At 43.3% G+C, this 27,050-nt stretch overlaps 1 protein-coding gene across 1 annotated transcript in view; it reads left to right on the top strand.

Moving 5' to 3' along the window:
• Nucleotides 1-23,809, top strand: part of clip2 (CAP-GLY domain containing linker protein 2) — a 228,241-nt gene extending 204,432 nt beyond the window's left edge. Inside the window, 2 exon segments of the mRNA XM_068010178.1 lie at nucleotides 4,078-4,186; nucleotides 17,392-23,809. Coding sequence (XP_067866279.1) covers nucleotides 4,078-4,186; nucleotides 17,392-17,403 — 121 coding nt within the window. The 3' untranslated portion in view covers nucleotides 17,404-23,809.
• The last annotated feature ends 3,241 nt before the right edge of the window (nucleotides 23,810-27,050 follow it).

Below are 27,050 nucleotides of genomic sequence, written 5' to 3'. Positions count from 1 at the left end.
AAATAAAAACATTAATAAATAAAGCAGAGCTGATGTTCCTGTTTGACACTGACCTGTTATAAGGAGCTTCTGCCTCATTGTTTTCTCCCATTTTGAAATTAACACCAAGTATTATTTCCTGATTGAGCAGCTGGAGTGTTGTGGAATCCCCACATTTTCAACCTCATTTCCTTGGTAGAGCCTGTTTATTGTAAAAGGGAAACAATATTTCCTAATTGGAATTGCTTGGCAATTCTTCACATTGAAATTTCTTAAATCTACCACAAAATCAGTGGTTTTGTTTACAGCACAAAGGAAAGCCATTCAGCCCATTGTATCTGTACCTGCTCCAAAACTAATCCCGCTATCCCTATTCCTGCCCCACAATCGTTGTCTTCCTCTGCTCCAAATATTTATCCAAATTTCCATTTGGAAAAGATACAATGGCCTCTGCTTCATCCATTCCCGGTAGCAAAGCATTCCACACTCTAACAACTTGAAATAGATTTCTCCTAACCTCTCCATCACTTACTGCCAATTTTAAATTGATAACCTCTATCACTGACTCCTCAATAAGATGAAATGTCTTCCTTATTCACTCCATCATAATTTTAAAAATTTTAATCATTTTAGAAAATCTCTATCAAATTTCCTCTTAGCCTTTTCTGCTCCAGTGGAAATAGTCCCAGCATCCCAAGCCTCTCTTGATAACCATAGTTTCCTATCCTGGGCAACATCCTGGCAAATATTCACTGTATGCTCTATAGTTTTAATGCTGTTTTTATAATGTACCACCCATTGGCAAGCTGTGGCAAGGAGTGCCACAGGGATCAGTGCTGGGGCCTCAACTATTTACAATTTACATCAATGATTTGGATGAAGGGACAGAATGTTTGGCTGCTAAATTTGCTGGTGACACAAAGATAGGTAGGAGAGTAAGTTGTGGAGAGGACATAAGGAGTCTGTAAAGGGATATAGATAGTTTAAGTGAGTGGGCAAAGATTTGGTAGATGGAGTATAATGTGGGAAAGTGTGAACTTGTCCACTTTGGCAGGAAGAATAGAAAAGCAATCTATTATTTAAATGGAGAGAGTTTGCAGAACTCTGAGATTTATTTATTTATTTAGAGATACAGCACTGAAACAGGCCCTTCGGCCCACTGAGTCTATGCCGACCAACAACCACCCATTTATACTAACCCTACAGTAATCCCATATTCCCTATCACCTACCTACACTAGGGGCAATTTACAACGGCCAATTTACCTATCACCTGCAAGTCTTTGGCTGTGGGAGGAAACCGGAGCACCCGGCGAAAACCCACGCGGTCACAGGGAGAACTTGCAAACTCCGCACAGGCAGTACCCAGAATCGAACCCGGGTCCCTGGAGCTGTGAGGCTGCGGTGCTAACCACTGCGCTGAGATGCTGAGGGATCTGGGTGTCCTAGTACATGAAAGACAAAAAGTTAGTATGCAAGTACAGCAAGTGATTAAGAAGGCAAGGGGAATGGAATATAAAAGTAGAGATGTTTTACTACAGTTGTACAGGATATTGGTGAGACCACATCTAGAGTATTGTGTGCAGTTTTGGTCTCCTTACTTAGGAAAGGATATAATTGCATTGGAAGCAGTTCACAGAAAGTTCACTTGACTAATTCCTGGGAAGAGAGCATTATCTTCTGTGGAAAAGTTGGACAGGTTGGGTCTGTATTCATTGGAGTTTAGAAGGATGAGAGGTAATCTTATTGAAACATACAAGATCCTGAGGGGACTTGACAGGGTGGATGTGGAAAGGATGTTTCCCCTTGTGGGAGAGACTAAAACGAGGGGGCACAGTTTAAAAATAAGGGGTCGCCCACTTAGGACAGAGATGAGGAGAAATTTTTTCTTTGAGGGTTGAGAGTCTGTGGAACACTCTCCCCCTGACAGTGGTGGAGGCAGGGTCATTGAACGCTTTTAAGGCAGAGGTAGACAGATTCTTGACAAACAAGGGAGTCAAAGAGTATCGAGAGTAGGCAGGAAAGTGAATTTAAGTCCACAAACAGATCAGTCATGATCGTATGGAATGGCAGAGCAGACTCGAGGGGCCAAATGGCCTACTCCTGCTCCTAGTTCGTATGTTGTATGTACTGTTACGACCAGGTGAGAAAGAGGTCTAGGGTTCCCTTTCAGCCTTCACCTGGTCTTACTGTAACAGGGTTTAAATTTTAAACACACCATGTTTTTAGCTCCCCCTTGGTGAATCCTTGTTCACCACTTTCCAATTAAAAGGCAAAGAAACCAGCACAAACTGGCTTTCTTAGGTTTAAAGAAGAAAGGTGAAATTTTATTAAACTTAAACTCGAATTCGGTTGATGCCTACAGATATACAACGCGCCCATGCTAGCATGCATACGTGATACACACAAGCAGATAGAGACAGAAAAGGGCAGAAGAAATAAAGTGGAAATGTTTGAGGCAATATGTGAAAAGTTTTTGTTACGGTTCTTCGAGCTCACTGTAGAGTCCTTGATTGCAGGAAGATCTTGCTTTTCGTTAGGGCCCAGTATTCTTCTTAAATCTTGTTCGCTGTAGGAGACCTTTCTCTCTTGGGGTTCATGTGTCTTCAGTGGATTCAGAAGCTTGTGAGAAGGAGATGGGAGCAGACAGGAGAGAGATCTTCTCCGTCCAGGAGCAAACAGACTTTCTGCCCAAACTGTTTGTACAAATTCAAAAAACTCAGCAAGTTAGTCATGTGACTAGCTGATTTGACCATGTCCGTTTGCATATTCGGCTATCTTAGCAGTCAACCTGGAATGTGAGCTCCCCCACCTTCAACGTCTGGTGATCAAAAGCTCGAATGTGTCAGGGAATGGCTCCTTTGTCCACTGTTTGTTTATGTCTTTTCCAGCCACGGCTGGTCTGTTGAACAAGTCCTTTCTTAACTGCAGTAACAGTTTAAAATCAATGTTCATGACAAAATTAATGTGCCTCATTCTTGGCAGGTGGGGGTCTAGCATGTGATCAACATTCTGTGACCAACCCATTACCTTGTGATTACTTCTTTACTCTTCTAATCTATGACCCTGTTTATAAAATGTAGGCAGTCAAGCTACATGAGTTTGGTGAAATTCGATATTAAGGGGGGGGGCAGTGAAGCAGAAAATAAAAACTGGCAATTAGATTGATGGAGGGAGAAGGGTCTGCGGGATAGGGTGAGAAGTTTTGTAAGTGGAATTGCGATCTATTGAAGAGGGATGTACTTGGTTCTCTTTTTGGCCTTTTCCTCTTCCTAGAAATTCTTACTTAACTTGAGCTGGACTGTAGGATTGAATCCTTTAAAATGATCTGGATTCCTTGAGCTATATTCCTTTTTATAATTACACAGAACTGCAGGAACACGTACACCTGTAACCAAAATCTTATGCCGGGGCGGCACAGTGGCGCAGTGGTTAGCACTGCAGCCTCACAGCTCCAGCGACCCGGGTTCAATTCTGGGTACTGCCTGTGTGGAGTTTGCAAGTTCTCCCTGTGTCTGCGTGGGTTTCCTCCGAGTGCTCCGGTTTCCTCCCACATGCAGGTTGATAGGTAAATTGGCCATTATAAATTGCCACTAGTGTAGGTAGGTGGTAGGGGAATATAGGGACAGGTGGGGACGTGGTAAGAATATGGGATTAGTGTAGGATTAGTATAAATGGGTGGTTGATGGTCGGCACAGACTCGATGGGCCGAAGGGCCTGTTTCAGTGCTGTATCACTAAACCAAACTATGTAGCTCTAAATCGTGATTTTTTGATCTGTTTGTGCAATTAACTCTTTTGATTGATAATGGCACTGAGCAACTGATACCTTAAATCTTGGAGATTGAGGTCATTATAAATTTGTTGAAAATGTGCATTTTGAGGTTGTGTTGCACTAACATTGTCCACCCCCATTTTGAACAACATCTATATGGTAACATCTAGCTTTAAATTGCCCCAGATCTTCAACTCACAAAGCAACTATAAGAGCACCTTTATTCTCAGCCTGTATGTTGAGGATGTTTGGAAGATTTTGAATGAAAGCAACTTGTATCAGAAATGAATAACGTAAAAGGGTTCTTCTGTGTCTTTTTTTATAGAGAAGAGATGAGTGTTTGTGCTTCCCCGGAGTCACTACAGCTGAAAGGCTCTGGAGATCTGTCCAGCAGACAATCCACATCAACAGATCGAGCCGAGACCACAGAAAAGGTCAGTAACTCTCTTCAAAAACATTTTTTTTTCTTACTGAGAAACAAAGGCAAGTGGACAACATCAGGAACCATACTGCCGGGAATTGCCAAGGTTTGAAAAAAATAGGAAAGATGATGATAGATCAATGAGTAATGGTTATGTGATGGCAAGTTTGGGTTCTAGAAACTCTAGATTATCAGAGGAACGGAAGACTTGGGGAAAAGGGTGAGGAGTTCCATAATTTGAGGTACAAAGAAAGAGTGTAGTAGATATTGTAATGACGCCTCTAGATTTGAACAGCATTCAAATGTCAGGAGGAAGGAATATGCATTGACAAGAAATGAAAGTTCAGAAGATCAATGATCAAGAAAATAGACAGGAAAGGTTGTGACTGACAGTGAAGAAGGGTGAAAGACTGAACTGAAAAGAGGTTACGTAAAGGACAACAGGTCCATCATCCAGATCTCAGATAAAATGCTTTGCTTTTGAGATTTGAATCAATCTTGTTTGCTTTTTCCCATTTTTGTACTACATAGAATGCTTTTCATTCCTGTTTAATTTTGTGTTAGAAGTGCTAAAAGTTCTGAATGCTGCCATCCAACCAGTCATGTGACAATCACCTACACAGCTGATGTTTCATTAATGATTCCTAGTCGTCAATCAATGTTATTTCAATACCAGCTTTATTTGCAATTATTTGTGTTTTATTGGAACTGCCGCATACCTGCCTTTCTAATAAAATTTGTTAGGCTATATTTTCTGATTTTAATGTAACACCCCATTACTGCCAGCAGGGCAATTGGTGCGTTCTAGATGGACTGAAAAGGTTTACACTCAATTTCCCTCTGTCAGTATGTCAGCATAACATCAGGTGTAGGTTTGGACAGATTTATAGAGCATACAAGTGCGAGAGGGGAAAATTGTGTGTAAGGACGCAAGAGAGAAGAATGAACTTACATTTCTACAGTGCCTTTCATGACCTTAGGATGTCCCAAAGCATTTGAATGCTGTTCAAATCTAGATGTGTCATTACAACGTCTATTACCAGTTCCTATACCTCAAACTACGGAACTCTTCACCCTTGCCCCAAGTCTTCTCTTCCTTTGACAGTAGAGAGTTTCTAAAATCCAAACTTGCTCTCCTGTAACTATTACTTGTCGATTTACCCGTCATCTTTCCTATTCTTTTCAAACCTTGGCAATCCCTGGCAGTTAATTAAGTACTTATGAAGTGTAGTCACTGTTACAATATCATGTGGCTAATTAAAACCAATGAGGAAAATTAAAGGTGATTGTTACAATAGGAGGATAAAAGTTCAGAAAGCAGAAACAGGAGACTAAGACACTTCAAATCTTTGCCAAGGCTGAAGAGGCAGGGGGCACGGGACTAAGACGTGGTAGGGAAAGGAATCTTTAGATTCAGGTCTGAGTTTACAGACAAGTGAACAGTTAGTCCAGAGCCCCAAGCCCTGCTTGTGAGTTGGGTTTCCCTCTGTGCCATTCCACTGAACATCCCCATTGATCATTTCAGCTTGCTTACAAGAGCAACACCAAAGTTTCAGACCATCGCTGGCATTACTGTAATTACATGTGCCAGCCCAGCGCTTCATGGTAGCCACAAACATTCTTCCAGCAGATGGTACAACTCTCCTTCTACCTCTTTTGCTGATTCAGACCCTGAGAGGTCTGGCACACTTACCTGCTAAACTGTATAGCGGCTATGGTGTGTGCCCAGGTCTGCAGAAATGGATGGTGGCACCCTGGTGTGTGCTGCCAACGCTGAATGTCAGTTGCCCAGGAACCTCTTCTTTCTTGCAGTGCCACTGAAACCTGACAAACGTCTGAAAATACATCCAATGCGACAACAACAGCTTGCATTTATCTAGCACCTTTAAGATAGTAAAATGCCACAAGGTGCTTCACAGCAGCATTATTAAACAAAATTTGACACCAAGCCACAGGAGATATTGGGACAGATGACCAAAAGCTTGGTCAAAGAGGTAGATTTTAAGGAGTGTTTTAAAGGAGGAGGGAGACAGGTGGAGAGTTTAGGGGGAGAATTGCAGAGCTCAGGGCCTGGGCACCGAAGGCATGGGGGCCAGTGGTGGAGTGATTTAAAATTGGGGTGTGCAATAATCGGAGCACAGAGATCTCGGAGAGTTGGAGGAAGTTACAGATATAGAGAGCGGTGAGGCTTTGGAGGGGTTTGATATATCCGAGTGATTTCTTCTGAGTTGCTGTTGCATCTTCCATTGGGAAGAGAAACTTCCACCAGCGGTAGGTCTGCCAAAGTAAGGTCACTTCACCTCTGGCTGCTGATGCATGCAACACCTTCTCGTGTCCCTCCATAGGTCCTTTTTTTTCCTACTAGACATCAGATGGGGCGATTCCCATTGGGAAACCCATTTGTGTTCGCAGTGGTGCTGGAAGCATGAGAACTGAAGGAAAACGACTAAAATAGTTAAAGTGCCTTTATTACACAGCGCCCTTCTGGTTAGCTCCTGAATGGTTTGCACTAGCAACGCCTGCTCATTTTTTAAGTATTCGTTCAGGGGATGTGGGCGTCGCTGGCTATGCCAGCATTTATTGCCCATTTCTAGTTGCCCTTGAGAAGGTGGTGGTGAGCTGCCTTCTTGAACCGCTGCAGTCCTTGGGGTGTAGGATACTAACAGTGCTGTTAGGAAGGGAGTTCCAGGATTTTGACCCAGCAACGGTGAAGGAATGGCAATATAAGTTCCAAGTCAGGATGGTGTGTGGCTTGGAGGAGAACTTGCAGGTGGTGGTGTTCCTATGCATCTGGTGTCCTTGTCCTTCGAGGTGGTAGAGGTCGTGAGTTTGGAAGGTGCTAGCGAAGGAGCCTTGGTGAGTTGCTGCAGTGCATCTTGCAGATGGTACACAGTGCTGCCACTGTGCATTGGTGGTGGAGGGAGTGAATGTTGAAGGTGATGGCTGGGGTGCCAATCAAGCGGGCTGCTTTGTCCTGGATGGTGTTGAGCTTCTTGAGTGTTGTTGGAGCTAGACCCATCCAGGCAAATGAAGAGTTTTCCATCACACTCCTGACTTGTGCCTCGTAGATAGTGGACAGGCATTGGGGACTCGGGAGGTGAGTTACTTGCTGCAAAATTCCCAGCCTCTGACCAGCTCTTGGAGCCAGAGTATTTATATGGCTGGTCCAGTTCAGTTTCGGGTCAATGGTGACTTCCAGGATGTTGATAGTGGGGGATTCAGTGATGGTGAACATCAAGGGGAGATGATTAGATTCTCTCTCTTGTTTGAGATGGTCATTGCCCGGCACTTGTGTGGCACGAATGTTACTTGCCACTTATCGGCCCAAGCCTGGATGTTGTCCAGGTCTTGCTGCATATGGACACGGGCTGCTTCAGTATCTGAGTCGTCGCAAATGGTGCTGAACATTGTGCAATCATCAGTGAACATCCCCACTTCTGACCTTATGATGGATGGAAGATCATTGACGAAGCAGCTGAAGGTCTAGGACACTACCCTGAGGAACTCTTGCAGTGATGTCCTGGGACTGAGATGATTGACCTCGAACAACCACAAATCTTCCTTTATGCTAGCTATGACTCCAGCCAACGGAGGGTTTCCCCCCGATTCCCATTGACTCCCGTTTGCTAAAGCTCCTTGACGCCATACTCGGTCAAATGCTGCCTTGATGTCAAGGGCAGTCACTCTCACCTTACCTCTTGAGTTCAGCTCTTTTGTCTATATTTAGACCAAGGCTGTAATGAGGTCAGGAGATCAGTGGCCTTGGCGGAACCCAAACTGAGCATCAGTGAGCTGGTTATTTAGTTTAGTTTAGAGATACAGCACTGAAACAGGCCCTTCGGCCCACCGAGTCTGTGCTGACCATCAACCACCCATTTATACTAATCCTACACTAATCCCATATTCCTACCACATCCCCACCTGTCCCTATATTTCCCTACCACCTACCAATACTAGGGGCAATTTATAATGGCCAATTTACCTACCAACCTGCAAGTATTTTGGCTGTGGGAGGAAACCGGAGCACCCGGAGAAAACCCACGCAGACACAGGGAGAACTTGCAAACTCCGCACAGGCAGTACCCAGAATTGAACCCGGGTCGCTGGAGCTGTGAGGCTGCAGTGCTAACCACTGTGCCGCTGAGCAAGTGCCACTTGATAGCACTGTCGACGACCCCTTCCATCACTTTTCTGATGATTAGTAGTAGACTGATAGGGCAGTAATCGGCCAGGTTGGATTTGTCCTGATTTTTGTCTCAGGACATACTTGGGTAATTTTCCACATTGCTGTGTAGATACCAGTGTTGTCGCTGTACTAGAACAGCATGGCTAGGGGTGTGGTTAGTTCTGGAGCACAAGTTTTCAGTACTATTGCTGGAATGTTGCCAGGGCTTATAGCCTTTGCAGTATCCACTGCCTTCAGTCGTTTCTTGATGTCACGTGAAGTGAATTGGATTGGATGACGACTGGCATCTGTGATGCAGGGGATCTCAGGAGGAGGCTGAGATGGATAATCCACTATACACGTCTGGCTGAAGAAGGATGCAAGTGTTTCAGCCTTGTCTTTTGCACTGATGTGCTGGGCTCTCCCGTTGTTGAGGATGGGGATGTTTGTAGAGCCTTCTCCTCCTGTCAGTTGTTTAATTGTCCACCACCATTCACGACTGGATGTCCCCTGAGTCTATCTTGTTGCTAATTGGTTTTCCATTTCAGATACTGGTGAGAGCGATGGTTCCTCGGGGGAATGCAGCCAGAGCAAAGTCCATTACACCATGGGTGGCTCAGCTGCACAGGAAGGGAGGAAGAAGAGTGGAAGAGCAATAGTGATAGGGGTTTCGATAGTCAGGGAATCAGACAGGCATTTCTGCGGCAGTAAACGTGACGTCAGGATGGTGTGTTGCCGCCCTGGTGCCAGGGTCAAGGATGTCACGGAGCGGCTGCAGGACATCCTTCTGGGGGAGGGTGAACAACCAGAGGTTGTGGTCCACATTGGTACCAATGACATAGATAACAAGAGGGGTCAGGTCCTGAAAGCAGATTTTGGGGAGTTAGGAAGGAAATTAAAAAGCAGGACCTCCAAAGCAGTAATCTCAGGATTACTCCCAGTGCCACATGCCAGAGAGCATAGGAATAGGAGGATTGATCGATTGAACACGTGGCTGGAGAATTGGTATCGGAGGGAGGGCATCAGACTCCTGAGGCATTGGGACCGGTTCTGGGGCAGGTGGGACCTGTACAAGATGGACGGGCTACAGCTTAACAGGACTGGAACTAATATCCCTGCAGGCAGATTTGCTCATGCTGTTGGGGAGGGTTTAAACTAGCCTGTCAGAGGGATGGGAACCTGAGGGGTAGCTCAAATTGGAAAGAAGTAAAGCTGGTAACAGGAGGTAGAAAAGTAGCAAGTGACATTAGAAGGCAGGCGAAACAAAGGCAAGCATCAACTAGGCTTAGAATGCAGAATGTCAAGAAGACAAGGTTAAGGTTAATTCTACCTGAATGCACACAGCATTCGCAACAAGATAGACGATTTAAAGGTCCAAATGGAGGTAAATGGGTATGATCTAATTGTCATAACGGAAATGTGGCTACAGGGTGACCAAGACTGGGAACTGAATATTCAAGGATATTTGATATTTAGGAAGGACAGGCAAAAAGAAAAAGGAGGTGGTGTTGCGCTGATAATAAGGGATGGGATCAGTACATTAGTAAGGAAGGATCTCAGGTCGGAAGAAGAAAATGTGTAATCTGTTTGGGTGGAGCTAAGAAACAACAAGGGGCAGCAAACATTAATAGTTGTTTATAGGCCACCAAACAGTTGTGGTATTGTGGGACATGGTATTACTCAGATTAGAGAAGCATGTGGCATGGGTAATACAGTAATCATGAGTGACTTCAATCTTCATATAGACTGGATAACCCTAACGAGCACTAATGCTGTGGAGGACGAGTTTCTGGAGTGTGTTGGGGATGGCTTTCTAAAGCAGTATTTTAAGGAACCAACTAGAGAACAGGCTATTTTAGATCTAGTATTATGCAATGAGAAAGGGCTAATTAATAATCTTGTTGGAAAAGAGCCTTTAGGGATGAGTGAGCATAATATGATAGAATTTTACATTATGTTTGAAAGTGAGGTAGTTCAATCTGAAGCCAGGGTGTTAAATTTGAACAAAGGAAATTATGAAGGTATGAGGGGCAAATTGGCTGAGGTGGATTGGGAAAATACACCAAAAGACATGACAGTACAGAGGCAATGGATAGTCTTCAAAGAAATATTACGAAGTTCACAGCAACCATACATTCCTTCAAGGCACAAAAACCCCAAATGTAAAGGCAGTTAACCATGGATAACAAAGGAAGTTAAGGATTGCATAAGAATAAAAGAAAATGCCTATAAAGTTGCCAGAAATAATAGTAAACCTGAGGATTGGGAGGGTTTTAGAATACAGCAAAGGAGGACAAATAAACTTTTTTTTTCTTCATTCATGGGATGTGGGCGTCGCTGGCTAGGCCGGCATTTATTGCCCATCCCTAATTGCCCTTGAGAAGGTGGTGGTGAGCTGCCTTCTTGAACCGCTGCAGTCCATGTGAGGTAGGTACACTCACAGTGCTGTTCGGAAGGGAGTTCTAGGATTTTTGACCCAGCGACAGTGAAGGAACGGCGATATAGTTCCAAGTCAGGATGGTGTGTCACTTGGAGGGGAACTTGCAGGTGGTGGTGTTCACATGCATTTGCTGCCTTTGTCCTTCTAGTTGGTAGAGGTCGCGCGTTTGGAAGCTGCTGTCTAAGGAGCCTTGGTGCATTGTTGCAGTGCATCTTGTAGATGGTACACACTGCTGCCACTGTGTGTCGGTGGTGGAGGGAGTGAATGTTGTGGATGGGGTGACAATCAAGTGGGCTGCTTTATCCTGGATGGTGTCGAGCTTCTTGAGTATTGTTGGAGCTGCACCCATCCAGGCAAGTGGAGAGTATTCCATCACACTCCTAACTTGTGGATAGACTTTGGGGAGTCAGGAGATGAGTTACTCGTTGTAGGATTCCTAGCCTCTGACCTGCTCTTGTAGCTACGGTATTTATATGGCTACTCCAGTTCAGTTTCTGGTCAATGGTAGCCCCCAGGATGTCAGTGGGGGATTCAGCGATGGTAATGCCATTGAATGTCAAGGGGAGATGGTTAGATTCTCTTTTGTTGGAGGTAGTCATTGCCTGGCTCTTGTGTGGCACAAATGTTACTTGCCACTTATCAGCCCAAGCCTGGATATTGTCCAGGTCTTGCTGCATTTCTACACAGACTGCTTCAGTATCTGAGGAGTCGCAAATGGTGCCGAACATTGTGCAATCATCAGCGAACATCCCCACTTCTGACCTGATGATTGAAGGAAGGTCATTGATGAAGCAGCTGAAGATGGTTGGGCCTAGGACACTACTCTGAAGAACTCCTGCAATGATGTCCTGAAGCTCAGATGATTGACCTCCAACAACCACAACCATCTTCCTTTGCAGAATCCCATCCACAACTGAAAGAAAGGGAGAATAGAATATGAATGTAAGCTAGCAAAAATATAAAAACAGACTGTAAAAGCTTCTACAGGTACAATGTTTGGCTAAGACATATGTGGGTCCATTGCAGGCAGTCAGGAGAATTTATAATAGGGAATAGAGAAATGGAAGAGAAGCTAAATGATTACTTTGTGTCTGTCTTCACTGAGGAAGATACAAGAAATCTCCCAGAATTAGAGATCCAAGGGATTAGGGGGAATGAGGAACTGAAGGAAATTAGTATTAGTAAGAAGGTTGTATTGGAGAAATTAATGGGGCTGAAGGTTGATAAGTCCTCAGGACCCAATATTCTACATCCCAGAGTGTTGAAAGAGATAGCTCTGGAGATAATGGATGCATTGGTGATCATCTTCCAAAATTCTATAGATTCTGGAGCAGTTCCTGCAGATTAGAAGGTTACAAATGTCACTCCACTATTTAAGAAGGGAGGGAGAGAGAAAACAAGGAATTACAGACCTGTTAGCCTTACAGTCGTTGGTAAACTGCTAGAATCTATTCTAAAGGATGTGATAAATGGACACTTGGATAATAATGATCTGATTGAGCATAGTCAATCAACATGGATTTATGAATGGGAAATCATGTTTGATGAACCTGTTGGAGTTCTTTGTGGATGTTACTAACAGAATTGATAAAGCGGAGTCGGTGTTTGTGGTATACATGGATTTTCGAAGGCTTTTGATAAAGTCCCCCACAGGAGATTGGTTAGCAAAATTAAAGCACATGGAATAAGAGGTAGATTAGATTAGAGATACAGCACTGAAACAGGCCCTTCGGCCCACCGAGTCTGTGCTGACCATCAACCACCCCTTTATACTAATCCTACACTAATCCCATATTCCTACCAAACATCCCCACCTGCCCCTGTATTTCCCTACCACCTACACTAGTGACAATTTATAATGGCCAATTTACCTACCAACCTGCAAGTCTTTTGGCCTGTGGGAGGAAACCGGAGCACCCGGAGAAAACCCACGCAGACACAGGGAGAACTTGCAAACTCCACACAGGCAGTACCCAGAATCGAACCCGGGTCCCTGGAGCTGTGAGGCTGCGGTGCTAACCACTGCGCCACTGTGCCGCCCATATACTGGCATGGATAAGGATTGGTTAACAGGCAGAAAGCAGAGAGTAGGAATAAACGGGTCATTCTCACATTGGCAGGCTGTGACTAGTGGGGTACCACAGGGATCAGTGCTTGGGCCCCAGCTATTCACAATATACATCAATGATTTGGATGTAGGGACCAAATGTAGCATTTCCAATTCGTGGATGACACTAAACTAGTTGGGAATGTGTGTTGTGAGGAAGATGCAAAGCGGTTTCAAGGGGATTTGGACAGACTTAGTGAGTGGGCAAGAACGTGGCAGGTGGAATATAATGTGGAAAAATGTGAGGTTATCCACTTTGGTAGGAGGAATAGATGTGCAGAGTATTTCTTAAATGGCAAGAGATTAGAAAGTGTAGATGGACAAAGAGACATGGGTGTCCTTGTCAATCTGTCACTGAAAGCTAACATGCAGGTGCAACAAGCAATTAAGAAGGCTAATGGAATGTTCATCTTTATCGCAAGAGGATTTGAGTACAGGAGTAGTGAAGTGTTGCTTCAATTGTATAGAACATTGGTTAGACTGCACCTGGAGTACTGTGTGCAGTTTTGGTCCCCTTACATTAGGAAGGATATTATTGCCATAGAGGGAGTGCAACCAAGATTCACCAGCCTTGTTCCCGGGATGGTGGGACTGTCCTATGAAGAGAGATTGGGGAAACTGGGCCTGTATTCTCTAGAGTTTTGAAGAATGAGAGGTGATCTCATTGAAACCTACAAAATACTTAAAGGGATAGACAGGGTAGATGCAGCTAAGATGTTTCACCTGGTTGGGGAGTCTAGAACCAGGGGACAAAATTTCAAAATAAGTGGGAAGCCACTTAGGACAGAGATGAGGAGAAATTTCTTTACTCCGAGGGTTGTGAATCTTTGGAATTCTCTACCCCAGATGGCTGTGGAAGCTCAGTCATTGAGTATGTTTAAAAGTAGAGATTGACAGATTTCTAAACATAAATGACATAAGGGAATATGAGGATAGTGTGGGAAAAAGGCATTGAAGTGGTTGATCAGCCATGATCATATTGAATGGCAGGAAGGCTCAATGGGCTGAATGGCCTACTCCTGCTCCTATGTTCCTTTGTGGCAGGACTGCAGAGCTTCAATCTAATCCATTGGTTGTGGCATCGCTTAGCTCTGTCTATCGCATGCTGCTTCCGCTGTTTGCCATGCAAGTAGTCCTGTGTTGTAGCTTCACCAGGCTGACACCTCATTTTGAGGTATGCCTGGTGCTGCTCCTGGCATGCCCTCCTGCACTCTTCATTGAACCAGGGTTGGTCCCCCAGCTTGATGGTAATGGTAGAGTGGGGGATATGCCAGGCCATGAGGTTACAGATTGTGGTTGAGTACAATTCTGCTGCTGCTGATGGCCCACAGAGCCTCATGGATGCCCAGTTTTGCATTGCTAGATCTGTTCGAAATCTTTCCCATTTAACACAGTGGTAGTGCCACACAACACGATGCTGGGTATCCTCAGTGTGAAGACGGGACTTCGTCTCCACAAGGACTGTGCGGTGGTCACTCCTACCAATACTGTTATGGACAGATGCATCTGCGACAGGTGGATTGGTGAGGATGAGGTCAGATATGTTTTTCCCTCTTTTTGGTTCCCTCACCACCTGCCACAGACCCAGTCTAGCAGCTATGTCCTTTAGAACTGGCTAGCTCGGTCAGAACTGGTGCTACCGAGTCACTCTTGGTGATGGACATTGTAGTCCCCCACCCAGAGTACCTTTTGTGCCCTTGCTTAACATGGAGAAGCACTGATTCATAAGCCAAGGGAGGACGGTAGGTAGTAATCAGCAGGAGGTTTCCTTGCCCATGTTTGGCCTGATGCCATGAGACTTCATGGGTTCTGGAGTCAATGTTGAGGACTCCCAGGGCAACTCCCTCCCAACTATATACCACTGTGCTGCTACCTCTGGTGGGTCTGTCCTGATAGTGGGACAGGACATACCCAGGGATGGTGATGATGGTGCCTGGGACATTGTCTGTAAGGTATTTATCCTTGAGTATGACTATGTCAGGCTGTTGCTTGACTAGTTTGTGGGACAGCTCTCCCAATTTTGGCACCAGCCCCCATATGTTCTTAAGGAGGACTTTGCAGGGTCGACAGGGTTGGGTTTGCTGTTGTCGTTTCCAGTGCTTAGGCCGATGCTGGGTGGTCCGTCCGGTTTCATTCCTTATTGACTTTTTAGCGGTTAGGTACAACTGAGTAGCTTGCATTTCAGAGGGCATTTTAAGAGTTAACCATATTGCTGTAGGTCTGGAGTCACATGTAGGCCAGATCAGGTAAGGACGGCAGATTTCCTTCCCTAAAGGACATTAGTGAACCAGATGGGATTTTACAACAATCGACAATGGTTTCATGATCACCACTAGACTAGCTGTTTAATTCCAGATTTCTTAATTGAATTCAAATTCCACCTTCTGCCATGGTGGGATTTGAACCCATGTCCCCCAGAGCCTTAGCCTGGGGCTCTGGATTACTAGTCCAGTGACAATATCACTATGCCATCGCCTCCCCTCACATCTCATCAGACTTCCTGCATGCCACAACAGTGCAAAGTGCCTAACTTCCCTCCCTCCTCAAGTAAATATTACAGTAAGGCATACACCCGTTTGAAGTGGGCATTTCTGCTGCCGCTTGCCCTGACCAATGAAAAAAAGCATCAGGAAGACCAGATGGGGTGGGGTCTTTTCCTGACCTAATTCTGCTTGATCTATTTCCACCTGCCCAGTGGTTCCTTTAACAGGTGATGCTCAGGAGGTCCAAGAAAACAGCAGTGACAACTTGTACCTTCAGCCACTGGAGCAACTTGCAGTTTTACAAGCACTTTATAGAAAAGTAGATACTAAACAGTGATGGTGGGGGGTGGGGACAGCGGAGGGAGAGAGAAAATACAGAGGTTAAGGAAGTCAAATGAAAGCATGGTGGGAGTGGAGTGGAGGGGGCAAGGTGAAGGGATTTGTGATGGGGTGGGGGGGGGGGGGGGGCGGTTCAACAGAATGGGGCAAGAGGTTAAAAAGGAATGGCCACCCCGGTGCATGAAAGAAGCAGGTATGAAAACTAGGCTGGCGTCTAAAGAGTGGAGAGTAGAGGAGTGGATGTGAAGAAGATCACAAGGCCCTGAAAGGATTTCAACACAAGAACTAGGATCTTGTAGTCAATCCATAGCAAGGCTACAGGAAGCTGTGGGAGCTTTGTGAGGATGGGTGTATGGATAACATTACCAACTCTGGTTGGACATTTTCCTGAAGGTTTCATCACATAGCTTCCTGCCTTCAATTGGCCCATCCCACTTTCCCACCATTGGTCACCTGGCCTGTCCATTCTCACCTTTTCACACAAATTGAAAAGTGATTGGACTATTTGACACTCAGATGGATGTTCTTGTCTGTCGGTCAAACAATCATCTTTCCCATCTCCACTATTTTTGTAACTACAGTAATAAAACTACTAAAAAAAAATGGGAAAACAAAACAAACAATTTTGTTTAAGGCCCCTATGAGTTTCTGGAAATTAATCTTTAATTCCTGGAAGGTTGGCAAACTTACATGCAGACATCTGCATGGGAGAGGTCACTGGGAACGACATTCTGGACCAGTTGTGCTTTTTGGAAGGCAGAGGTGAGAGAGCATTCAAGACGGTGAGCCTCCAGGTCATGAAGGTGTGGGCAAATATCTGGCGAGGAGTGGGGACAGAAGCAAATCATATTCCAGAAAGCTGGAAGAAAACCTTCTTGGTAACTCTTCTGAGAAGGAGAATGAAGCTCAGCTGGGGGTCAGCTAGCCCACCAAGGCTCAGCAGCTCCGAGCAAGGCTTGAGATGGCAGCCAGGACGTTGTCACAGGGGTGCTACCAGGAGCCGCAGAGGATGATGTTTGGTTTTGCCTGTCTTAAGCTAGGCGATGTTGGAATTCATTCACTTCATATAATAAGCTCACTCTCTGCACGCTATAACTTCGAATCCTTGTATCTCACTCTGCCCAAACGTGGTGAATTTGATAGATTCTAATCACCACTACCCATGTTCAGTGAAAACAAAACGTTTATTTGAATGACTGTGGGCTGCATGCCTGCAGTACTGGATCAATGACACATGATGGCAGGAGAGGACCATGTGCCAACACGAGCAGCATCCATTGACACAGTGTAAAAGAACATTGAATTTAATCCCAGTTTATGGTTCAGGAGTAGGGAGGGGAGGGATTGGATCTCACACTGGGTGTGTGCAGTGAAGATCTTTGCTCCCATCCTTTCTCCAGAGTTTACCAGGGATAAAATAAAAGCAAAATACTGCAGATGCTGGAAATCTGAAATAAAAACAAAAAATGTTGGTAATACTCAGCAGGTCTGGCAGCATCTGTGGAGAGAGAAGCAGAGTTAATGTTTCAGGTCAGTGACCCTTCATCAGAACTGTTGATTGATTGTCATTGAAGTAAAATGAATTTTCACCTGAACTTGTAAATCCAGTGATGGGTGTATTCCTTTCCCAGCATGTTTCTGTCTTCATCTTTCTCTCTCTCTCTTTCTGCCCCCCCCCCCCCAGGTCCAGCACTGATGCAGGAGGCGTTTGCGAATGGGACAAGTCAGTGGTTTGCTCGTTGCTCTCTGTGCTTTTTGCAGACAGCTAACAGCTGCTCCAACTGCAAGACTCTTGTGTTTATTTTACTGCATTCTATCAATGATAGAGCTTGGAGTTTAAAACCGTAGTGTCATCTCTACAGCCATGTTAGGTGGGGGAACGGTGCCTCAGGACTCGGGCAGTTTTCAGCAGCCAGTGTTTTGACATCATCCACAACACTGCAAGTAATAAAGGAGTGAACTACAGCCGAGGTGTTCCTGCTGATGAGTAATGTTGTTCCGTTGGCCTGGTTACTGACTTTTTTTTTGCAAGCAGAACAGTAGATGACACTTTAAGAATTTTTTTTAAAATGAGGGCGCAAAAGTAGTATTTAATATCAGTGGGCAAAACTGCATAACATCCATATTCATTCAGGCTGAATTATCAGTCACGACCTTCTGTGTTGCTAGCTCTCCCTGTAATGCAGGAGATTCCCATCGATCTGTGTTTCCAAGTTTTCTAATAGCAGAGGGACAATCACAAAGTTGAGGTTGAGGCAACACACTGCTGATCAGCTCTGAAGCACTACTTTTCACCTTGGGTTAAATCCAGCCCCAGATGGCATGAAGGAACTATCTTTCTGACTGCTGTTTTGGGTTGCAAAAGTGAAGTTTGTTTGGTTGTGTGCATCAACTGCAAACAAATCCATCATTTGTTTGAGAGCTTGGATTTAAGGCACTTTGTTGGGATAGAGCAGAGAGAGCTTTACTCTCCATATAACTCGTATAAAGACAAAGAACGACATGCATTTATATAGCACCATTCACGACCTCAGGATGTCCCAAAGCGCTTTATAGTCAATTAAGTACTTTTTGAAGTGTAGTCATTGCTGTAATGTAGGAAACACAGCAGCTGCACAGTAAGATCCCACACACAGCATTGAGATCATGACCAGATCATCTTTTTAAAGTTTTGGTTGAAGGAATAAATATTGATCAGGATTCAGGAGAGAACACCTTCTTCAGATAGTGCTGTGGAATCCTTTATGCCCACCTGAAAAGGCAACTTTGATTTAACGTCTCATTCGAAATTCAGCATCTCTCACATTGTAGTGCTCCCTCAGTACTGCATTGAGTGTCCCTGGATTGGGACTTGAATCCACAATCTTCTGACTCGGGCGAGAGTGTTACCATTCAACCACGGCTACCACTGTATAAGAGCAATTATGTAGCACCCTTCATATCTTCAGCAGCTGCTAAAGTGCTTCACAGCCAATTAAGTGTTTTTGAAATATATTGACCATTATTTTGTAGGTAGACAGTGTAGCGTAATTGCATGCAGTACGATCTACAAACAGCATTGAGATAAATAACCAGATTATCTGTTTTGCTGTTGAATGAGGGATGAATTTTGATCTGGATGCCAGGAAAACCTCTTCAAATTGTGCCACTGGATCTTTCACATCCACCTGAATATATAGATAGGGCCTCGGTTCAGCATCACCTCGAAAGGCACCTCAGCACTGCACTGGAGTGTCAGCCTACATTCCATGCTCAAGTCTCTGAACTGGGACTTGAATCCCCAACCACCTTATTCAAAGACTCCCAATGAGCCATGCTGAGATATTACACCTGACCTGGAAGTACTTGATGTTGTTACCAGGGTACTGAAAGTGGAGGGTGTTCCATTGCACAACACTGACAACCCCACCCTTGATGAGCACAAACATCCATCTAAATATGGAGGGAGCAGGTAGTTTGTGGTATGGAGGATGGGGACAATTAGCTTCTTTGACATAACTGTTGTGTCTAATAACAGGCCTCGAATCTACTAATGAAAGCTAATCTTTTCACTGCTAAAATGTGAAATTTTTCTTTATTAATTGATGTCAGACACTAATGTAGCTCTGGTTTCAACAGGGAACGCTCAGCACAGTATTGCATTTTTAATTAATCACGAGCTGACCACCCATGGAACTGTTCTCTGGTGTATGGTTGAGATGTTTAGCACTAACCAGGCCCAGTGTTTGTATACTGCTTGTGTGGGGGGCTGGTTTAAATAGGTCTTGATGTCAATCATAGTTTGATTGATATTTGGTGAAGGAAGTTTGAGATTACCAAGTGCTCAAAAATTTCCTGTCAGAAAGTGAACCACACCTTTCCCTCACTTTTATATTTATGTGACAACTGGAATGTGATGAACTTTTAACTTGTATATAATTAGATGTAACAACAAATGGGAGGGGGAAGAGTTGCTTTATATTTATTTCTCCTTCGTTCTGTTCCCTGAAATCATGTGTCCTATTCTAACATTTGTAGGTAACCTACGCCCTTGCTCTCCCAATGCTACTCTTTAACTGGTTCGAGGCCTGTGAGATCAGGCTCAGAAACGTTCCCAGATGTTGAGATTAAGAAGTCACTGTGTGGAAAACACAATCTGGGGAAATTTCAGCCTCCTTGGGCCAGAATTTTTTTTATAATTTGCACTCAGTGTAGCAGTGAAACAAACTCCACTGTTTCAGTACAAGGACGCCCAGGGACCAGGAGTAATATTATCAGTGCAATATTAAAATCAGACAACTAAGCAAAAATACTGAAAATGCAAAGTAGCTATAATTTTGTCAGCTTCCCTTAAGCAAAGAGTTGAAATATGACCCTTGCCCCAAACCGTTGTCAAAAACTGTAGCGATATATGCCCAGCTACTTCATACTGGGTATTTATTTAATTTTATTTAAAAGTAACGTTACATAAGTATTATTTATAAATGGAAACAAACCTGTTATTTTTTGTTTCGGAAGTGTTGTCTTTTTTCTGTGAGTTTTGCACTCATCAGGGTGGGAAGTGTTTGTATTGGAGGAAAAGCAACCCTTTTCAGGCATGCATCATTAGCATTAAACACTCACATGTCAAATGTAGCTCACTCAGATAGAGAGTAAAGCTCCCTCTGCCCCCAGAATTGTGCCTCAGACCTAACCTCAAAAGGGTGTCCCCTACTGCACCAGTATGGCATTTTCCAAATCTCAAACTGACCAACCTTTGGCAACCAAATAGGATTGCCAATTTCGTATTGAAGACAGATGAAAATATGTTTTAACTTTTTTTTGTCAAGTATTTCTATCTTTTCTCCCCTTTCCCATTAGTGTCCCTTCACCACATCTCTTCCCTTGACCTTCAGGGACGACAGGAGACTCCCATACCTCGTACCTGCCCTGACTTCCAGCAATGACAGGGGGGGGTGCTGTGCCTTCCTTCACACCAAATCTTGCCTGGCAGCACGGTGGAGTTAAAAATCCTGCTTCCCAATGATGTATCTTGCCAGGAGTAGCTGAAGACCTGCTCTGTCCTTTATTCTTTCTTCCCAACAACATGACAGAGATTGGAAACTCATTGAAAGTTGTGGCAGCGAGTCTGCCTACTCTGGCTTCATAGCATCCCTCCCGCCCATCCTGCATAAAGCAGGACATAATGAGGAAAGATGGAAACAATTTCCTGTGTCAAGCTGCTGCAACTTCTACAGGTAGGGTGCGGAAATAAATTCTTTAGTGCATATTTCTTTAACAAGGATTATGAGCTCAATTCAGTTAAAACCAGAACTGGAAAAGTAATAGCTGTAAAAAAAAAAAAATTAAGATGAGAATTATTAACTGGAATAACTGGTTTTATCTCCACTTTGAAAATTTCAATGAATCTAGCTTCAAAAGCCTTTTGCAGAGAGAGTTCTGAATTTCCGCTACCCTTTGTGTGAAGAAGTGCTTCCAGATATCACCCGTGGCCAGCCTAACTTTAATTTTAAGGTTATGCCCCCTTGTCCTGGACTCCCCACCAGAGGAAATAATTTCTTTCTATCTACCCTATATGATGGGGAGATGGTGGCGTAGTGGGAATGTCAGTGAACTAGTAATCCAGAGGCCCAAGCTAATGCCCCGGGACATGGTTTCAAAGCCCACTATAGCAGGATGGTGGAATTTAAATTCAATTAATTATTAAATCTGGAATTAAAAACTAGTCTCAGTAATAGTTTCATGGCACCATCATCGATTGTCGTAAAAGCCCAACTGGTTCACGAATGTCCTTTAGGGAGGGAAATCTGTCTTTCTTACCTGGAATGGCCTATTAGTGACTCCAGGCCTACAGCAATGTGGTTGACTCTTAATTGCCCTCTGAAATGGCCTAGCAAGAGACTCAGTTGTCGAGGGCAATTATGGATAGGCAACAAATGCTGGCCTTGCCAGCGATGCCCACATCCCATGAAAGAATAAAAAAGAAACTCCTTTTAATCGTCATCAGCACCCGGGGTACTGGGAGATCCAGAGATGTTTTTAACTAGTTTAGTGCAACTTAGGGTCATATTTACCAATCAGCCTTACCCATGAGTCTAGTCACAGCACTGACTGTAAATTAAATTTCAATAATTTGGAACCAGATATTTAGCTAAACACCAAGAACTTGAAATCTTATCCATAATTTAAATCCTGGCTATATTTTGGCTTCCACATATTTCCCTGAAAATTGTAACTCACGATGAATGGGATGTTATGTAGATTTAATTTAATAATGCAGATGTAGAATGATATTTAAAGTGCAAAATTTATTTTGGTTGCCTTTACAGTCACAATGTGAATTAGTTAACAATAGTAAAATAAAGTGCACTGATCTTAGTAGACCTTGTAAATGTTACATTAGCATAACTGTGGAAAAATGGCTGACATTTCTTTCACACCCTGCGTATGACCTGTCCTGGTTGACTGGCCTCTATTTGTCTAGCTTACTCTTCCCCTGCTTTTCGCATCTCATGGTACAAAACAGCAAGAAACTGGTTGCATTTTCCTCTCTTGTTTCCAAATGCTGCCTTCCTACATATATATATTATATACGTATATATAATATAAACTGTATAAAATCAGGCTGTTATGTGACTGTTCAGTCCTCTGTAATGTAACTAATATAACACATGCTCCAGTCTGCAGGGTGTAAGTAAAAGCTTGATGAAAGAGGTTATTTATTGGGTGACAGTGAGTTGGTGCAGGTTAGTTGATTGTTAGTCTGTGGCCTGAATCATGTGGAATAGGCCTATTGATTCACTTCCTGGCATCTGAACAGGAACTTAAAATAGTCTCCCAAGGGTCATTCATAAATGATATTGTGACCTAGATTGAAGTATCTAATTCTATTCTGGATTGGGTCATTTTGATTACCTCAAACAACAAAAAAACAGCAAATAGGTGGTCAGTAATTGTGAGCTACTGATTGGGTCTTTGATGTAAATGTAACCAAGATGGCTTTTCAGCTATTTTTTTCTCTGAAGAGTGTTTTGTATATGGATAGGGGCTTTACAAGTTCACAATTGCTTTTTAATGAAGGTATGAAATTCTTCTCTTCCCTACACTAACCCCCATTTTCTCCTCCCCATTGGATCTTGCCAAGCTACATCTCTCTGGCAATCAAAAGGGAAGATTTTGGGCCTCCAAAAAAGGCCTCTCCCATCTAGCTTCTCAGATGCACAGAACAGTAACTGATATCTGTGCCCTCCCCCTTCCCCCATGACACACTCCTTACTGTGAGGAGGTGCCCACTCTGAACCTTGCTACAGCTGTGTGGCTGAAATTCTTTTCTTTTGGGCCTCCTTATCTCGAGAGACAATGGATACACGCCTGGAGGTGGTCAATAGGAAAGTCAGAAGATCAGAGAAGGGAGTTTGAAGCATTGTCCCTTCCCTCCATCTCAATTCTGCTCTTCTAACGAAGAGCAAATAGGTGCTAATATTTGTTTTTGCAACACAGACAGGACAGTAAGTTGTGTTATGTACCCAATCTGTGTAGCTATTTATTATGTCCCCACCCCCACCCCCACCCTCACCCCCACCCCATGCAGATATTCTGCATTTCGATCCTAAACAGTCTTTATAATGAGGTTGCTTGTTGGAACCAATATAATTAAACTTCCAAAAGGGATTACAGTTGCACCATCATAAATAAAACTGTCTGCATTTAGCATTTGATTCCTAGATGAACGTGTAGATAACCAGTCCACACTGTTGCTTCTGCCTTGTTGCCTGAAGCGCTTTCCATGAATCTGTGGGGCTGTTGAATGAATACATGGTGCTCAGAGGTGCAAGGTGTTATGGGAGTATCCCTCATCTCTATGTGGTAAGGTGCAGGCAATACAGCTTCTTTAACCTGTCAGATTTCTGCACTGCACACAGGAAATATGAAATGGCCCCATTGTACTCCAGTACTTGTGATGCAGATTATAGTCAGACCCAAACAGAATTCCTATTGTTGTCTTAATGTGTGGAGCTGATTGTGAATATTTAATCTTTAACACTCAGTTATGGCTAATTCTATACCCATTACAGTAAACTGCATGGCGATGTACATGTGTTAACCGTGTTTTCAAAATAAAATCAATCCTGTTTTCTTTGGCTGCTTTAATATACTGATATTAGTAAAAGGACATCCTGCTTCGCTACATGCTCTTCAATGGTGGCATCTATCATTACAATGGAATATCACAAAACAAATCTGTATCTAATTGTCCCATTAACAGGTGGCCAGTAGGACCAAAGGTTTTTCTTTTGGTGTGTGTCTGACACACTTGGAAATCCAGCACCCTACTCAAGAGTCTCCAAACCAAACTATGGAGAAGTCCACAAAGGTATGAAATACACACACTCTTTACAGAGACACGCCTAACTCTCCTAAATCCAGGAAGCTTAGGCACAGGTTAGGCAAGAACCAAGACTTGGGAACCTCCAATGCTGTTTATCTGACTAAAACCTTGCAGTATATCAGCAAAAAGCAATGATAAGCTTCCCATTGCTTGTCCAGCTGCCTGTTTGGGCATTGGCCTAACTTGCACTAATTCCCATTCACTCATCACCCCTGTGCTCGCTGACCTACTTTAGCTCCCAGTTTGGCAGTGCCTTAATTTTAAAATTCTGATCTTTATTTTCAAATCCCTGCATGGCTTGGCCCCTCAATATCGCTAACCTCTAGCCCAACAACACTCTCTGTAATCTCTGCACACCTCTGGTTCTGGCCTCCTGCTCATTGCCGATTATCATTGCTCCACCATTAGCAGCCATGCCTTCAGCTGCCTCGGCCCTAAGCTCTGGAATTGCCTCCCTAAACATTTTCCATTTCTATGTCTTTCCTTCTCCTTTAAGATGCTCCTTAAACCTATTTCATTGACCAAGCTTTATGTCACCTGTCCTAATATCTCCTTATGTTGTGTGGTTTGATAATGCTCCTTGATGATGTGAAGTTCCTTGAGATGTTTGATTATGTTAGTGGTGCTGCACGAATGTAATTTGCTGCTGCTGACCTTCAGGGTTACCTGGAGCCAAGTGGGAAGAATCCTAGTGTCCAATCTGTCTTTCCTGGTGCTGTCAATGAGTAGACTGGTCAATTGCCAACAGTACCCGGAAGAGCTGCCTTACATGGATATTGGATCAAATCTGCCATGGAGTCTTGATTCTGGTTCATTTGTCTTTTATCAGCTGTGTCATCTTGCGAGGGGCAAAGAAAGCAGTTTAAAAAAAAACTTCAGGCTAATTCAGAGTAAACAAAATTGTAGGAAATTCCTCTCTGACCTCTGGAAGTGATCAAAGCAAACTCCAGTGACCATGTGACACATTTCCCAGCTAACTTTTGTTTGTTTTGATATCAGCCAGTGCCAAGAACTCATGAAAACATTAAAAACTCTCAAATCCATACTCACCGTACAATCTAGAAAAGATCAACGAGCCTTTGCAAAAACAGAAACCTCCTGATACCTAAAGAAGTTGTTTGCTTACATAATTTATACACACATGTCCCTGATTCTCCCTAATCTATCTAATTTTCATAATCTATCCCCATGGACACAGCCTAGTCCTTTCATTATTTTAACTACCTCAATCAAATTTCCTTAAAATCTGCACTTTTCTTTAGTAAAAAACATCATAAAGATTTAGCTCTCAGCCTAGAATGGTGATTAAGGGCTTTTAAACTAGGTACGCCTCTAGTGACTCTTCTCGAAATCTTTTCCTTGCAATATGAGGGGACCAGAATTGGACACAGTGTTCTAAATGAGACCTAACCAGGGTCTTGTGCTGGTTCTTCAACTGGCACTATCTGTTCCAATCTTAATTCCCTTATCCCTTTACAGTCTCCTTTTTAAAATACTTAATCCAATTCACCTTTAAATGATATAGTCTCAACCAGAAAGCCACTTGTTGTAAGGCATCCCATATTCTAATAACACTGTGTGGGAAAAAAGATCTTCTAACTTCCCCCTTTGTCCTTCCAGTGATAATCCTGAGTCTCTGCTCCTGTGCTATCAACTTATAAAGCAGCTATTGACTATAGTAAAGCACTTCATGAATTTGAAAACCTTTATTGGAGCTCCAATGCTGCAGTGAAAATTAGGCCTTTTTTCTGTTGTCCTTTCTAATTCTAACCTCTCATTCCGAACTCCACTTTAGTGAATCTTCGCTGTATCCTCTCCAAGGCTCTAATAGCTTTCCAAATGTAGGCTGCCCCAAATCCCACACAATAATCCAACTTGTTTAAGTTCACCGTCACTTCTTTCCTGTTACATTCAGTGTTACATTGTATAAAATACTGAAGCCAATTTACCATTTTTGCTGCTATTCATATATTCCTATATCTTTCTAAATAAAAAAGTCAATCTGGCATAACATTAGAATAACCAAAGAGGATGAAAACCTTATTTAAATTGTACTTATAGGATTCATGAATATGTTTTCAAAAAAACAGATAATGGCATTTGGGTTCATTCAAACTGGATAGTGCTTTCACAGTGCCATACACACCTATTTATATTTATGAAGAAAACATCAAATGGCACCTTATAGAGGGGATGAAATAGAAAAAAAGGAATATAGCAACAGAAGCTGAGCTACAGTGTGAGACTGAGGAGTGGTGACTGAAAAAGATGGATTTGAAAAAGTATTTAAAGATGGAGAGAGAAAGAAGAGGCTGCAGGTTAGGTGTCAGCTGTGGCCCAGTGCGTAACACTCGCATCTGAGTCAGAAAGTTGTGGCTTCTGTAATATTACTTGTCTGTTGGTGTGTGATCTTTTGTTAAGCGTCACAAGTAATACCCAAAATAAACTTGTGTTTTATTATAATTGAACTAGAACACTACATATATATGAAGAGCACATCTGAACACATTTTACTACCTAAGGCTCTACCAACAACTGACTGGCCATGAATGATTCAAAATCACTTCCTCTGATAACCTTCACTTTCAGTTCTTAAGATGGTCCAGTCTTAAAGTCTTACCACAACATCCCCCATTTCTCCAAAGATAAAAACACATGTACAAGAAACAACAATGTTGTGGTTTGGACTAACTATACATGATTGAACAAAACGTTATTTATAGATAGGCAAATGTAACAGTCTCTAAAACATGGAGGAGGTTTGCTTATCCATCCAAATCCAGTTGTTGTGAACCTCTTCCCTCGTCTGGAAAGCTCAGAAAAATGATGACTGGCAACATAGCCAATCACTGGCAATCCCTCTGGCCTCCGGGAACTGAAGTCTGAGGAGAGACTGCCAGTCAAACCATCTCTTCATGCCAAGACTGCCAGCCTTTGTGTTGTCCTTTATATGGACTGACCCGATACACTCAACT

This window comes from Heterodontus francisci, chromosome 30 (genome assembly GCF_036365525.1).
Source record: "Heterodontus francisci isolate sHetFra1 chromosome 30, sHetFra1.hap1, whole genome shotgun sequence".
In the NCBI taxonomy this organism is placed as follows: Eukaryota; Metazoa; Chordata; class Chondrichthyes; order Heterodontiformes; family Heterodontidae; genus Heterodontus; species Heterodontus francisci.
The sequence above is the reverse complement of the archived record's forward strand: the minus strand, read 5'-3'. Positions and strand labels throughout refer to the sequence as shown.